Source organism: Eriocheir sinensis, chromosome 1 (genome assembly GCF_024679095.1).
Source record: "Eriocheir sinensis breed Jianghai 21 chromosome 1, ASM2467909v1, whole genome shotgun sequence".
Lineage (NCBI taxonomy): Eukaryota > Metazoa > Arthropoda > Malacostraca > Decapoda > Varunidae > Eriocheir > Eriocheir sinensis.
The window spans coordinates 42,320,902-42,336,249 of NC_066509.1; the positions used below are offsets into that span (position 1 = coordinate 42,320,902).

The 15,348-nt window shown below is 44.1% G+C and overlaps 1 protein-coding gene across 1 annotated transcript; it reads left to right on the forward strand.

The window, feature by feature from the left end:
* Positions 1-603: 603 nt before the first annotated feature.
* Positions 604-3,049, forward strand: LOC126996868 (uncharacterized). Its single transcript, XM_050857777.1, has 4 exons — positions 604-1,080; positions 1,213-1,333; positions 1,485-1,588; positions 1,683-3,049. Exons 1-4 carry the CDS (start codon positions 840-842, stop codon positions 2,708-2,710), a joined length of 1,494 nt encoding a protein of 497 aa, XP_050713734.1. The 5' UTR covers positions 604-839; the 3' UTR covers positions 2,711-3,049.
* The last annotated feature ends 12,299 nt before the right edge of the window (positions 3,050-15,348 follow it).

Genomic DNA, 15,348 nt, shown 5'->3' on the forward strand with positions numbered 1-15,348 from the left:
ACGCACACACACACGCACACACACACACAAAAACAAACACACACAAACACACACACACACACTCACAACCACGCACACTCACACAAGTTAAGATCGAGATCTCAGTGACCCCAAGATTGATTACAATCACGGAAAAGGTTAAGACATTAGGTTAATGACCAGGCTGGAATGTGCCCCGCGCACCTGTGTCCGGCGTCTTATCGTTCCCTCCTTCCCCCTGACGCGCATACACACACACACACCCACACACACGCACATACACGCACATACACACGCACACACACACACACACACACACACACACACACGCTCACACATCTGGTCTTACGAGATAAAATCGCGGAAAAAATGGATCGATGACATCTCCATGTATCTGAGGCCACGCCTATTGAAGTCTTAATGATTCAAGTCATTACAATAAACCTCAGGTTATTAAGGACTGACCCGAGGAACACACATGCTTGCGCGCACACGCACATGCATACACACACACACACACACACACACACACACACACACACACACACACACACACACACACACACACACACACACACACGTGCGCACACACACACACACACACACACACACACACACACACACACACACACACACACACATCTGTTCATGTGAGATAAAAATCACGGAAAAAAATGTTTCGATGACATCTCCATGTATCTGAGGCCACGCCTTCTGGTCTTCGGAAGCCTTAATGATTCAAGTCATTACAATAAACCTCGGGTCATTAAGGACTGACCTGAGGAACACACACACACACACACACACACACACACACACACACACACACACACACACACACATGTACAAACGAACACACAATGTCGAGGGGTATTTATGGACGTCAAGCCAACAAGCACTTCACAGGCTCTCAAGGTGGTCTCGGGTCAAGAGGTCTCCTGTTCTTGTTTCCCGTAAACATGAGGACCCCTGTACACCCCTGTATCAAATGTTCATGGTGTAATAATTACTTCCCGTTGTCCGCACTCGTAGCTCATAGGGCGGCCTGCCTTCCAGAGGGCCTTGGGACTGGATCGAAAGATATATCTACTAGAAACAATGGTAAGTACTTAAATGTTTGCGTTACTTTATATGATTGTCATAAAAAACAGTAGCAGATGTGGATGACGGGAGGGAGGTAGAGAGCTGGGCAGCATGGGCAATATCGACTTTAGTCTTTCTATCTTTTTTCAGAAGAGACGTCGTCGACTAGCTCTGATCGATCAGATGTCGGTTTCTCTCAACCAGACCCCAGCGATATTGGAAGTTGTTCTCCACGGGCGGGTCTCAGCGACGAGGCCAGTCAAAACCAAAGGTAGGTCAAAACCTAATATCTTCTGAAATGCAATATTGTTAAAATGTGTTTTACAAGAGACACATTTTCCATATTGTATTTTAAGTGTCTGATAAAATATGTGCGGGATAGAGGGTTCAAAAAATTTCATTTGTGTTTCGTATTCCTTAAGGACTATCTCCGAAGAAGGCGGGTCTGGTAGGCTCAGCCATTGGCCCTCCTCTTCAACGATCGGTAGTGGACGAAAACGAAAACAAGCGAATACAGGAACAAACGGTAAGTTTCTACGTTATTATTGCGCACACGTCTGTTCTAAGGAAAAAATTGTAATTTCACTATTTCTCTCTAATATTATTTTACCTTTCTTCAGACACCTGCAGGAAAAAGCAAGCCCGTCGTGAGGGATTCTCCCATCCAAACAGTTCTCCACAGCCAGGACCCAGCGGTTATAACCCGGGACGGCCGACAACAACACCCTCACCAACACCAGGTGAAATAAGCCAACATTTCAACGGGGCCTTAACAACGATCGACGTGCCCGTCCCACCAGCAGACAACGGCGACATTGCATCATATTTCAACAACAACACTGGCCGTCTTCGCGAGGCAGTAGAGTCTGTATTCCAAGGCTGCCAGCAGGTTAGACCTCCTTCTTTTAAAGTGTACGTTGACATGCATCTGCGCTTAGTCAGAGAAGACCCCGACGGTGGAGTTCAATATAGAGATATGTATATGAGAAGTCATATGCAGGTAATTAGCTATGGCGATATGGATTCATATGTACGTGAACTATCCGAATATTTTGTTAATCGGTTTGAACATGACATGTCGGACGAAGAGGGCAGTGGATTTACGTTAGATGAAATAGTTAGCGTAAAATTTTCCTTCTCTCTTATAATGCTGCACAATAGTATTGGAGAGTATGTGCCCTATCCTAAGGGTGTTCCAGGGAAAACACAAGTTCTCAACCCTTCGGGACCCACGGACTGTGTTTTCCAAGTTCTAACAGCTTATCGCTATCTAAAGTCAAGAAATGTAGTTCCATCGGGCAGGCAATGGGAGAATGCTTGCTTGGCCTCTATTAATACGGGTAACATTCCAACCCCGGTATCCTGGGAAGACCTCGGTCGGCTTGAAAGATTAAACAACATAAGTATTCGCGTTTACTGTCTAGACAACGTTGAAGACAAAAAAGGCGAACTAACTCTAGTCAGAAAGGGGCTCAAAGATCAAGAAGTTGTTCATTGTCTGTTGTTGGGGAACAGACACCTAGCTCTTATCCAAGACTTTGACGCATACATGAACCTGTTTACCTGCCAACGTCGCGGGAAAAAATGTTTTGCGATATCTGCCTGTGCGCCTGTGAGAACAAGGCAACGCTTGCTGAACATGTGCTAATTTGCCCAACGATGATCACAAGACTAAGATTCCCACCCGCGGGTTCTACTGTGAAATTTATTAATCATGCTAAGGCATATGAGCCATCTTATTTAGCATTCTATGACTTTGAGAGTATTCTCGTACAGCCTTCTTCGAATGTGTCTGGATGTGTAAAGAGACATCACTTTGCCATAGCGTATGCTTACATTATAGTGAATAGAAACGGAGAAACAGTACAAAGCGGATCCTATTGTGGAAGTAATGCTGTAAACCATTTTATTCATACAATGCAGTGTGCCTGGAAAAAGTTGAAATTTTCTAAAGGCTACAATAAAATCAACATGACCGATGAAGATACGACACGTCACAATGAGCAAACTCACTGTCTTCTCTGCAAACAGGGTTTTTTAAAAGGTAAAGGAGTAAAACATCATGACCATGAAAATCAGGAAACAATTACATTGGAGCTTATTGTAATAGATGCAACCTCCAAATGAAAAATCACAAATTGCAGCTCACTCTCATTGCACATAATGCTAATTACGACATGTCGTTAATCCTGCGTGAATTAACGATACCTGACTTGAAAATCAAACTAAGACCAAAACGTTCAGTTCACAAATACCATGAAGTCATCATAAATGACTTGAGATTTATTGACTCGTATGCCTTTATGTCTGGTTCACTCGCGGCTTTAGCGAACCAATTCATCAGTAATGGGAACGAACCCATATGCACACAACAGATGTTGAAAGATGTGCCAGCACCTGCGTTGCCATTATTGATCAAGGGAAAGCAGGTGTTTTGTTATGACTATATGGATTCGATGGAACGACTTTCTGAGACACGTCTTCCATCCCGCGAAGATTTTTCAATTCGCTTCAAGAAGCAGAACTTTCCGAAAGTGATTATAAACATGCTCAGAATGTTTGGAAAGTAGCTGGGTGTCAGAGCCTGAAGGACTATTTGTTGCTTTATGTAAAAGTGGATGTTGGTCTTCTATGTGATGTCTTCCTAGAGTGGAGAGGTATTTTGAAAACCCAGTGGAGGTTGGATATTGTAAATTATGTTAGCCTGCCAGGATTTGCCTATGACTCCTTTCTGCTAAAAACACAGCAGGAATTAGAGGTGCTTAGTAGCCCAGACATATATCATTGCATTCAAACAAATGTGCGTGGGGGCTACACAAGTGTTGTGCGTCGTTTTGTACGCGCCAATAACATCTACACGAACCCTCAGTTTAATCCAAAACATGATAGAAGCACTTTCCTTTCATATCTTGACTTCAACAGTCTTTATCCCACTGTAATGCAAGAGAAGTTGCCATGTGGGGATATGAGAAAACTAGATGAGACAGAAATGCAGTCGTTTTTGAGCGGGGCTTGGTCAATCAAGCAACCGATGGCGATTTTGGATATCTCATTCTGTGCGATACTGAGGCTGTCTCACGTGAAGTCGTTGAGAAAACGGATGACCTCCCACTGATCATCAGAAGACACAATATCACCAACAGAGATATATCGTCAGTCACACGCGAATGGTATGAAGAAGAAAACCGTCCAGCACCGTGTAAGAACATAAAACTGATTGGAACACATGCTGCTCAGGAGAAAATGCTATTTGCTCTGCCCCTCCTTTTAAACTACTTATTCGACTAGGCCTGGTTGTTAAAAAAGTGCATGCTATTTATACGTTTAAGCAAAAGCACTTTCTTGCGGACTTCATTCAGGATAACATAGAAGCCCGCAAAAGTGCTACTTGCCCTATCAAGAAAAATGCAATCAAGTGTATTTCAAACAGCATTTTGGTCGATTCCTGATGAACGTGGCCAAATATAGTGAAGACATAGATATTGTCACCAACCGCGAAAAGTTTTTGAAGCTGGCCCGAAGTCCTTACTTTAAACGCGTTGTACCTCTCAATGATGGTCATGTAGTTGTAACTCGCCATAAGAAATATTCACGGGTGAATCATCCAAACTACATTGGCTACTACATCCTAGAGCTGTCCAAGCTGCGACTATATGATTTATATTACAATGTGTTGAAGGCTCATTACGGGGATCGGGCGAAACTAGTGTATTGCGACACTGATTCATAATAACAGAAATTGAAACTCCTGATCTATTAACAGAGTACTCGCAGGAATCCTTCAAAAGCTATATAGACACAAGTAACTTTAGCCCCTCACATTCCTTGTACAGCACAGACAACAAAGGAAAGCTTGGATTTCTCAAGTCTGAAGTGGGGGAAAGAACCATCTCAGAATTTGTAGGTGTAAAACCAAAATGCTACTCCATCCTCTTGGCAGACGGTGACCGGTTGAGTTCAGCTAAGGGCGTTCCAAAGTTCATAAAGAAGAAAATTGCTCATCAGCGATACAAAGACGCCCTATTCCAGAAGCAAACATTTACCTTTGACTATCAGGGATTCACAGTGCGCAATGGACGAATGAGTACAGTAAAATATCCCAAGAGAGGGATATCTGTAGTTGAGGACAAAAGATACTACATTAGCACCTTGGAGTCGCGATCTTACGGTCATCCCGATAATTCTATAGGGATAGAGGAGGAAGAGCAGGAGGAGGAGGTAGCCCAGATCATGACACTGTCAAACGAAGAAAATTTGGAGGAAGGCGATGAAAGAGGCATAACAGAAGCGAGACTAGCCGAGGTAATGGGTGGGCAAGAGATCGGTGAAATGGGAGAACTAGAAGAAGAAACCTATGAATTGTGGGGAGAACTCCATTTGATGGTCGAGCAATATTTTCCCTTGATAAAACGGGTAGAGGCGGATGATGACATGTTAATGCAAGCCGCGGAACAGGAAGAAATAAATCAAATGCTCTCATCATTCCCCCTTGAATATATGCTAGTAGATACAGACTTTTCAGAATAAATTGTAGTTGTTTATAAGATAGGGACTGGTGTGAATGTTGTATATACTGTTTATAGTGTAAGAATTTGCCTGCTATTTTTATGTTAAATATAAAATATATGTAAATATATTCTGTATATAGGACTAATGTTGGAGCCTTTGATATTATAAAATTGCACATGATGAATCTGGAATCATAATTTGACCAAATTCCAATAAACATTGAGTTTGTTTGACTTGTTTATATGACCTTTATCAAAAACGGATGAAAAAACACAATAATTTTATTAAAATTTATTAGATTTGTGGAAAAATTAATAAAAAGCTTTTCTGTTTCGATCCGGCTCATGCATAAAGACTGCCCGCCAAATCAGGCGGGCGGCGGCAACGGCGGCGGCGGTAGCGAGAGGTGCGGCGGCAAGATGCGACAGGATTGCTCGGGGCCTGGACAGGGGCAGGGCAGGGCAGGGCAGGGGCAGCACAGGGTAGTGGCGGTGACGAGTGAGGACCTGTGAGTGGAGCCAGACCTCTGATTTAAGCATGGTATACAACCACCCCACCACCCGATAAAGGAACTATAAAATTACTTATGCTTCATGGAATGTTATACAGTTCATTATGAAAAATCAATAAGTCAATACTTACTTTTTATGAACACGTGTTAAATGTTTGATGACATACGGGCATTATAAACTTGCTGTAAGCGAATCGCATCACGTGTTCATCATTCCTCGAATATTCGGTCTTGGAAAACTCCATACATATTTTTCAAGAGTTTCTCTTACACCCAAGTGCGAAACATTGTAGGCAAAGTACATGGCATAAGCCCGCACACATCGCTTCGCGTGCTTTGAAGTCGAAATGCATTTTTATACATACTGAGCCAGGGTAATCAATATATTTGAAATGATCAGAGTATAATTTTGGATCGAGAGCATAACTATCTAGGAACACTGCCATGCCCGGTTCATAGTAGAGACAAATCCAGTGTCCCATTTCTCTTTTAGAATAACTTGGTAGCGTATTGACGATGCACACTATAGGTTTTCTATATCGAGGTATAGAGTTTACCTCGTCTGCCAATAACACGCCTGAAAACAAGGCTTGCTTTCCTATGTGCCCCCTCAATCCTCTTTCAATCTCCATGTTGTTCATCGCACAGCCGCTTCAAGCGCGCACATCACACTGCAGCCGTCTTTCAGAATTAACTGTTATTATACCCACTGTTTCGCCAAACAGTATCAACAGACGGTTCTCGTTTTCTCCCTTGCTTAGATTCAAGCTAAGTCTAAGCCCCCCATTCATTTCAACGGGCAAATTATCATTCAAGTTTTCAGCACGCAAATCAAATGTGCAAATCATTGCCCCCTTGCCGAAAATATCCTTTCCGATTAAATGGTCTTTGTGAAAACCAAGTGCATCCAAAGTACGATGGTAGAGCTCAGCATAGTCATGAGGGAATTTACTAGGAATATTATACATGGTTCTACCATTAACACTTAAGCTTATTAATTTTGACTTATATCGCCATGGCTCAAATACAATGGATTTAGCGTATAGTCGCCAGAATGAGCTTCCATGCTCGTTATAATAAGCGAGAGTTTTTCCGGAATAACATCACCCCACGGTTGATCATACGTTCCTGAGGTTTGGTCTTTGGCTAGCACATAGGTTTTCAAGAGGGTTTTGGTAAATGTCGATTTCAAAAGATTCCCTGTGGCGAGAGACGCGTTCAAAGCATGAAGTGCATTAGGATAAGGAAACAGTCGCGTATAAAGCAGCTTGGCTGAATCTATATGCAGACGAATGTTATCGCCAGTTGGAGAATTTAGCAGCCATGCATTACTAGATAGTTCCATTCTGAGTCTAATCGAAATACCATCGAGCAAGTAACTGTCTAAAGAACTTATATCCAGAAGAAGCGGGGTACAGAGTTGTATATCATGAGTCTTAACCCGCTTCATAATGGTCTTGTGTTGCGCGCTGGCATTGTCAAAGTATTCTGCTGTTACTTTGGAAATAAAACCGTTCTCTGGGATGGTAATATTAGCATTGGCTCCAATTGTATTCAATTTGTTGGGCGACAAAGTATTCAGCATTTTAACGTATGACGTGTACCCATAAAGTACATTATTGTCAACAGCTACATCTCCCAAAAACATTGCACTGATTTGAATAGGCTGTGCGCGGTATTATTTACCAAATTCAACGTGTTGAACGTCTTCGAGAGGAGTAGTATTGTCTGGCTTAGTTAAGCGTAAAGAGGTGTGCAACACCAATTTCCCCAAATCAATAAAACTGCCAAGTGTTCCAGGAATGAGAAATTCTATATATCTATCGGATAATTTCATATTGAATCCGAGGTTAGTAGGTAAAACATCAGCATCATAACGGGAGGCAATCGTTGTTTCCAATAATCTCATTTTGCTAGGGCGAAACAATTCACTGACACCGGCGGCATATTGCCCCAGGGGAGAACGCGGGTTCCCGACACCAACCGCGCTGGTGATGCTCGCCATACTGCTCTTAGTTCAACAATGATTACAACTCGGTAAAGATGTCCTTTTTAACACCTTTTCCTCCCGACTCGCTTGACTTTCTTTTCCGCTTCCTCTAGTCAATTTCATTGCAGCTTGCTTTAAGGAATTAATTCCATGCTTTTTATAGAGCTTCTCAAGTTGCTTCCTGTGAAATATCATCTAGAACGTTGTTTCCAAATGTTCGAGCTGAAGGCACAATGACATTTTCACTAGGAAAGGGAAAGCTCTTTTAGCGAGTCCAGCTAAAACCGAGAATAAACCCCCGCCTCTGTGATAGCTTGGTTCATAAGAAAGTGTGACTATATCATCAATACCACTCCCTCGGGATGATATCTGTTTGCCATTCGAAAACAGGGTATGATATTCTGCTACGGAAGGAGGGATGAATGTAACCCGCATGGCGGCGGCGAGGAGACTGTCTTTCAAATGGACAACATTCCTATTAATACAGCAAAATGTACTCAAAGATTCAACGCGATCGGATATGAAGTAAACATGTAACAGGGTATCCTTCTTCGAAATGCATAGGACGACCTTTTTGATCTGTGAGTTTAATAGAAATCGAATCAATTACTTTGGATTTAAGGGACTTATATATAGTTGGATGCACGCCTTTTGTTAGACCTCCAGAGAGCGAAAAGGCATCAAGAATATTTACATTTTCCACTGAGTACCTAGAGGGATTGACAAGGTCAGTGTAAATGAGAACACACTGTACGTCACCATTTCTCAACAGAGGAGCATGACCATGTCGCGGAACAAGAACGTTTTTGTTTTCATGTGTACCCAAGGAAGAAAACACAGCATAACCTAAGTTGGGGACAAAACCGAGAACCTGGGCCAGTCGCGCATCAAAGGAAACCTTAATAAATACAACTTGTGGATGATAACCATTGTAGCAGAACAAAGTTAAATGATCATTTGCGGAGCTAAATGCAAGAACCTCTCTAGAATACGCTAGTAAATGGTAGTTGTATCCATCGACCATCTCCTTTATCAATGTCGTTATTATACCGTTAACACACATCAGCAAATACCCAGTGTCATTATACAAGATATTAGCATTAATAGCCTTTGACAGTGTGCGTCTTTCAATAGCTTCTGAATCTGGCGTTGGTCTTATACCACATTCAAGGTGTATACTACACTCTGGTTCACCCGGTTTAACAATGTAATACCGACGGGAAGCAACACGTTCAGTAGACCGACTTCATATTCCACGTCCTTGTCTAATGTTAGAGTTTGTATATTATTAGTAAAGCTAGTGCTGGAATTGGGGTAAATTTCCCCATCCGCAATGCTGGTAACATATATATGATGTGACTCCATTTAGAGCAAGCAAGACACTAGCAAAAATATTATAATTATTTCATTATATAGAGGTAGACATGACGAGATGCCAATTACATATTGAAGGTAAATCATACTAAACATCATTACATTGTTATTTATTGACATATTTTACATTTAGTGATGTACATAATTATTGGGAAATTGTCTGGAGCTATAGTTATTCAGGATCCACGTCGGCTACAGCACCGTCCCGTTTTCTTTTCCATTCGTCAGCCACAGCATCGTCCTCTGTATCCACCAGTTTCCTCTTCCTGTTTCGCTCGGGAGACACAGATAGAGTTAATTTTGTTTCAGGCTCATCGCAGGTCCACCATCTGTCCAGGATGACGCACGATATATTATGCAGTTGGAGTTCAGCCGCAGCCTCTTGGAGATGCGGTTGGTAGTCAGCTTTCCACAACACGTAAAGAATTCCAGCGCTTGCAATATTGTAGGGGAAGACGACACTTGTAATGTTGCTTTTAATCACCCATTCTACCAGTTTTGTGATGGACTCTTTGAACCAGCGGAGGCGGTTATCATAACTGTCTTCCTTTACCCCACGAATGAAATTTTGATCTCTTGACGTCTGAAGATATCCTTGGTTTATAGGCAGCCAAGGAAGTGGCAGCTGCGTTCTACAAGAACGTAGTCTGTGTACACAGCATCCCGCCGATTCTAGTCACGGATCAAGGAAAGGAGTTCGTCAACACTCTCTTACGAGAGTTGACTCAGTTGTTACAGATTGATCATCTAAGGACAACTCCTTATCACCCGTCTGCAAACGGTGTGATAGAAAGGCCTAACGGCACCTTAATAAATATCTTGAGAACTTTGTGCGAGGACAATCGCGGTATCTGGGACCAAATGCTTCCGGTTGCAACACACGCCTACAACACTGCCTACCATCGTGTTCTGAAAGATTCACCATTTTTCTTGCTTTTCTCTCGGGACCCAAATGTTCCTTTTGAAGTGCTTGAGAATAGACTCCAACCTTGTTATGATGTTGACAGCTATAAAGCATTTACTTCTAGTGTCGCGCAGCGGACCTATAAACTATGTCAGACCAATATAGATATAGGATGGCAGGAGTCAGAAAGAATGTTTAGGAAATCCAAACCCAAACAGGTGGTAGTAGGAGATCGGGTCTACTTAAGGCATGTATGTACAAAGGGCGAACCAAAGAAGCTCCAGCCCTTGTTCAATGGACCTTGTAGGGTGCTAGAAAAAATAAGCCCTGTAGTCTTACGACTGCGTCATGTTAGAGGTGGTAAGATCAAGACAGTTCACACAAATAATGTTCAGGTCGTTCACGAGGACTCTCTTGGCTTCCATGACTCTCCTAATGTCAGGCGTGCATACCCTCTCCTGATCAAGTAGTAGAAGTGGACCCACTCCCCATGACTTATTCCCCGAGGAGCCTGCCATTGTCCTTTCCAGCTCCTTCCGAGCTCTCCTCACCGGCTCCTGTCTCCTCAGATGCTTCAGAGGTCCCTCATTGGTTCCCTCAGCTCCTTCAGAGCCCTGTGTCAGTCGCTCATTACGATCCAATACGGTACCCCCTTCTCTCCCCAATGTGATGGACCGCCCTCTTGAGTATCGCCAACGACCAACGAACTGATGCCCCTATAATTACAGATCCTGGGTGTTGCCCTCTCCTTGTCTTCCCTTGATCCCTCCCGGGAGCAACCCATTCGTCCCGGCCTCGTCTTCTCCCCAGTCTTTAAGATGCTGTTGACAGGACGGTACTATGTTGTCCCCGTCGTCATCAAGACGGACGACATCCAACGTCCTCTCATCAACGTGGCAAATCTAACAGCGGAAGTTTCATGGTCGATTGAACATATGAATCAATCGTTCCCCACTGTTGGTCTGCTCAGGCGCACTCTAGACTCTTTTCACATTGAGTTTGAGAAGTTATTCAAAGATCTTAACAGCTTTCTGTCGGCTATGAGTGGTAGAGATGGAAGCCCGTTTCGGACTCGCCAGAAGCGAGGAGCCGTGGATTTCCTTGGCTCGGTAGCAAACCTCCTTTTCGGTACGGCCACTCAGGCCCAAATAGATGTGATACACGAAGCTCTCCCAGCTCTACACTCTGTCCACAGAAGAGAGACGTCAACTTAACCTCCATCAGGAAGTCCTCAACGCCACAGTTCGGGACCTCCGTCATATTCATTCTGCCATCTCCCGTCTAGAGTCCGCCTCGGCTTTGGCCTCAGCTATTATCCGTCAGTTCTCACTAAAAACCTTGCAAATTGAAGGGGAAATGCGTATTTTGGAGACTATCCTTCTCATTCAGTTGGCACTTAGTGACCTAAATCATGATACTCTGAATCTCAAGCTTGGCCTTCAGCAGCTGTCCCAAACGCAGGTTTCCCCTCTCCTCCTTCCAAATGATGTACTATTTCGTGTGCTCAGCAATGCGTCACTCCATTACCCAGGCTTACTTTTCCCTGCAGCACATGAATATTTAGCATTGTATAGAGATGTCTCTAGGGTTATTTCTAAAGGTACGCTTTCCTCAGGAACCCTTCACTTCTACTTACAAATCCCCATGAAAGTGGATCCCTCTGACGTGTTCGATGTGTTTAAAATGGACGCGTTGCCTTTTCATCTTGATGGCACGCCATATTTTCTGCACACCGACACGCTTTCCACTTACCTTGCGGTTTCTGAAGACCGCACTCACTATATGCTCTTGGACTCCTTGGACCGCTGTACTAAACACCACCTGCTCTATGTATGTCCCCCTGTCGCCCCTGTCTACTCGACTTCTGTCCAGCGCTGCGAGATCGCTCTCTTTCTCGATCGCCCAGACGCCCTCTCGCTGTGTTCTAAGTCTCTCCTCAGAGTCTTCCCCCCGGTCTTCATCCCGTCTCCTGCGGGCTGGGTCTTCGCTACCGATACTCCCCAGATGGTCACCATGGTCTGCCCGGACAGCCCGGTCTCCAAATACAGGCAGACCATCAACGTGACGGGTCTCCTCCGCCTCGGTATGGGCTGTAGTGCCCACTCCGACGCCTTCAGCCTCCCTGCCTCTGCTACTATGGACGGTGACGCCCCGCTGACGGTTCATCGCGCCCCCTTCCACATCGGACGTGACGTGGTCTCATCGCTCCTGGCCAAGACTCCTTGGCCCCTTCCCTCCCCGCCGCCGTCGCCCGGGTCGTCTCTGGCCCCCCGCTGGACCTCCTCCAGCACTTCACGCGCTCCAGGAATCCGTCTCTCCGGGCCCTGCCTTCGACCCCTTCCGCCCTTGGTGGGGTGGCTGCTCCTCCTCGGCGTCGTCTTCGTCGCCGGTGGGTGGCCTTCTTCTGTCTCTTCAGGTCCCGTCTCGCAGGCCTCCTCCCCACGATCCCGCCATCCCCGTCTTGGCCTCCATGGTCGTCCGCCGGGCGGACCGCTTCGTGCCACGAGGACGTGGCGTGGTTTTAACGGGGGGGGTATGTGGTGCCCCGAGGGCTGCGACACCACTCGTGTCATCATCATCTTCACCGGCAATATTTTCCGATGACAACAGCGGTATCGACCGCTAAAACACAACACGGACTCCAACACATGATTGTCCCCACTGTTCATTTACCAACCTATACACAATTGTAATTGCCCATTAACGCACCCGCTTATCTCTCTAAGCCAAAACACAATCACCGCGGCCTAAAACACGATCAGCCGCGGAACAAAATGTTATGAAAACAAAGCTGCGTCACCGCGTGAATTAAGCATGTCGGTTAGGTAGATTATTGTATGAGCTCGGTGTGAGTTTGATGTATGACTCACACGCCTGACGTATTACCCTCGCGATATCTGCCTATATAAGAAGCATTTTCTCCAGGCTTGACCTCAGATTAACCAGCACTCTGTTCGTTGCTGGACACTCAGTTGTCCTTCCCTAGACAACATGGGTAGAACATTCATCGTTGCTACTGTGAGTATGGAGTGAAGAATTACCATAGAGGAAAGCGTATCTAACATATCTATTGTGTTCTATTATCTTAGTTTTACTTAGGATTATATTTCTATGATACTTTATTGTGTGAGTTTTTACTCAATATTATACCAGTGTCAACGTCAGTAACCAATAGTGAAAGAAAACCTGAAGACTCATTGAGTCTAGTAAGCCAGTCGCTGGTTTAAACAATATTTTTACCCTCTGTAATATTAAGTAGTATTAAGGTAGAATAAAATACATATAAGAAAGGCGACACCGTTTCATCACCCCATTTACGAACTCCTTTAAATACTCCTAAAGTACCAGAATTTTAAGTCAAGTGTCACTAGTACAAACAGTGTGTCGTTTCCCCTGTGTGACCCGGATTACGGGTTACAACATAGATATTGTCACCAACCGCGAAAAGTTTTTGAAGCTGGCCCGAAGTCCTTACTTTAAACGCGTTGTACCTCTCAATGATGGTCATGTAGTTGTAACTCGCCATAAGAAATATTCACGGGTGAATCATCCAAACTACATTGGCTACTACATCCTAGAGCTGTCCAAGCTGCGACTATATGATTTCTATTACAATGTGTTGAAGGCTCATTACGGGGATCGGGCGAAACTAGTGTATTGCGACACTGATTCCTTAATAACAGAAATTGAAACTCCTGATCTATTAACAGAGTACTCGCAGGAACCCTTCAAAAGCTATATAGACACAAGTAACTTTAGCCCCTCACATTCCTTGTACAGCACAGACAACAAAGGAAAGCTTGGATTTCTCAAGTCTGAAGTGGGGGAAAGAACCATCTCAGAATTTGTAGGTGTAAAACCAAAATGCTACTCCATCCTCTTGGCAGACGGTGACCGGTTGAGTTCAGCTAAGGGCGTTCCAAAGTTCATAAAGAAGAAAATTGCTCATCAGCGATACAAAGACGCCCTATTCCAGAAGCAAACATTTACCTTTGACTATCAGGGATTCACAGTGCGCAATTGACGAATGAGTACAGTAAAATATCCCAAGAGGGATATCTGTAGTTGAGGACAAAAGATACTACATTAGCACCTTGGAGTCGCGATCTTACGGTCATCCCGATAATTCTATAGGGATAGAGGAGGAAGAGCAGGAGGAGGAGGTAGCCCAGATCATGACACTGTCAAACGAAGAAAATTTGGAGGAAGGCGATGAAAGAGGCATAACAGAAGCGAGACTAGCCGAGGTAATGGGTGGGCAAGAGATCGGTGAAATGGGAGAACTAGAAGAAGAAACCTATGAATTGTGGGGAGAACAGGATGTGCTGGTCGAGCAATATTTTCCCTTGATAAAACGGGTAGAGGCGGATGATGACATGTTAATGCAAGCCGCGGAACAGGAAGAAATAAATCAAATGCTCTCATCATCCCCTTGAATATATGCTAGTAGATACAGACTTTTCAGAATAAATTGTAGTTGTTTATAAGATAGGGACTGGTGTGAATGTTGTATATACTGTTTATAGTGTAAGAATTTGCCTGCTATTTTTATGTTAAATATAAAATATATGTAAATATATTCTGTATATAGGACTAATGTTGGAGCCTTTGATATTATAAAATTGCACATGATGAATCTGGAATCATAATTTGACCAAATTCCAATAAACATTGAGTTTGTTTGACTTGTTTATATGACCTTTATCAAAACGGATGAAAAAACACAATAATTGTCTTAAAATTTATTCGATTTGTGGAAACATGAATAAAACGCTTTTATGTTTCGATCCGGCTCATGCATAAAAGACTGCCCGCCAAATCAGGCGGGCGGCGGCGGCGGCGGCGGCGGTAGCGAGAGGTGCGGCGGCAAGATGCGACAGGATTGCTCGGGGCCCGGACAGGGCAGGGCAGGGCAGGGCAGGGGCTGCACAGGGTAGTGGCGGTGACGAGTGAGGACCTGTGGAGCCAGACCTCTGATTTAAGCATGGTATACAACCA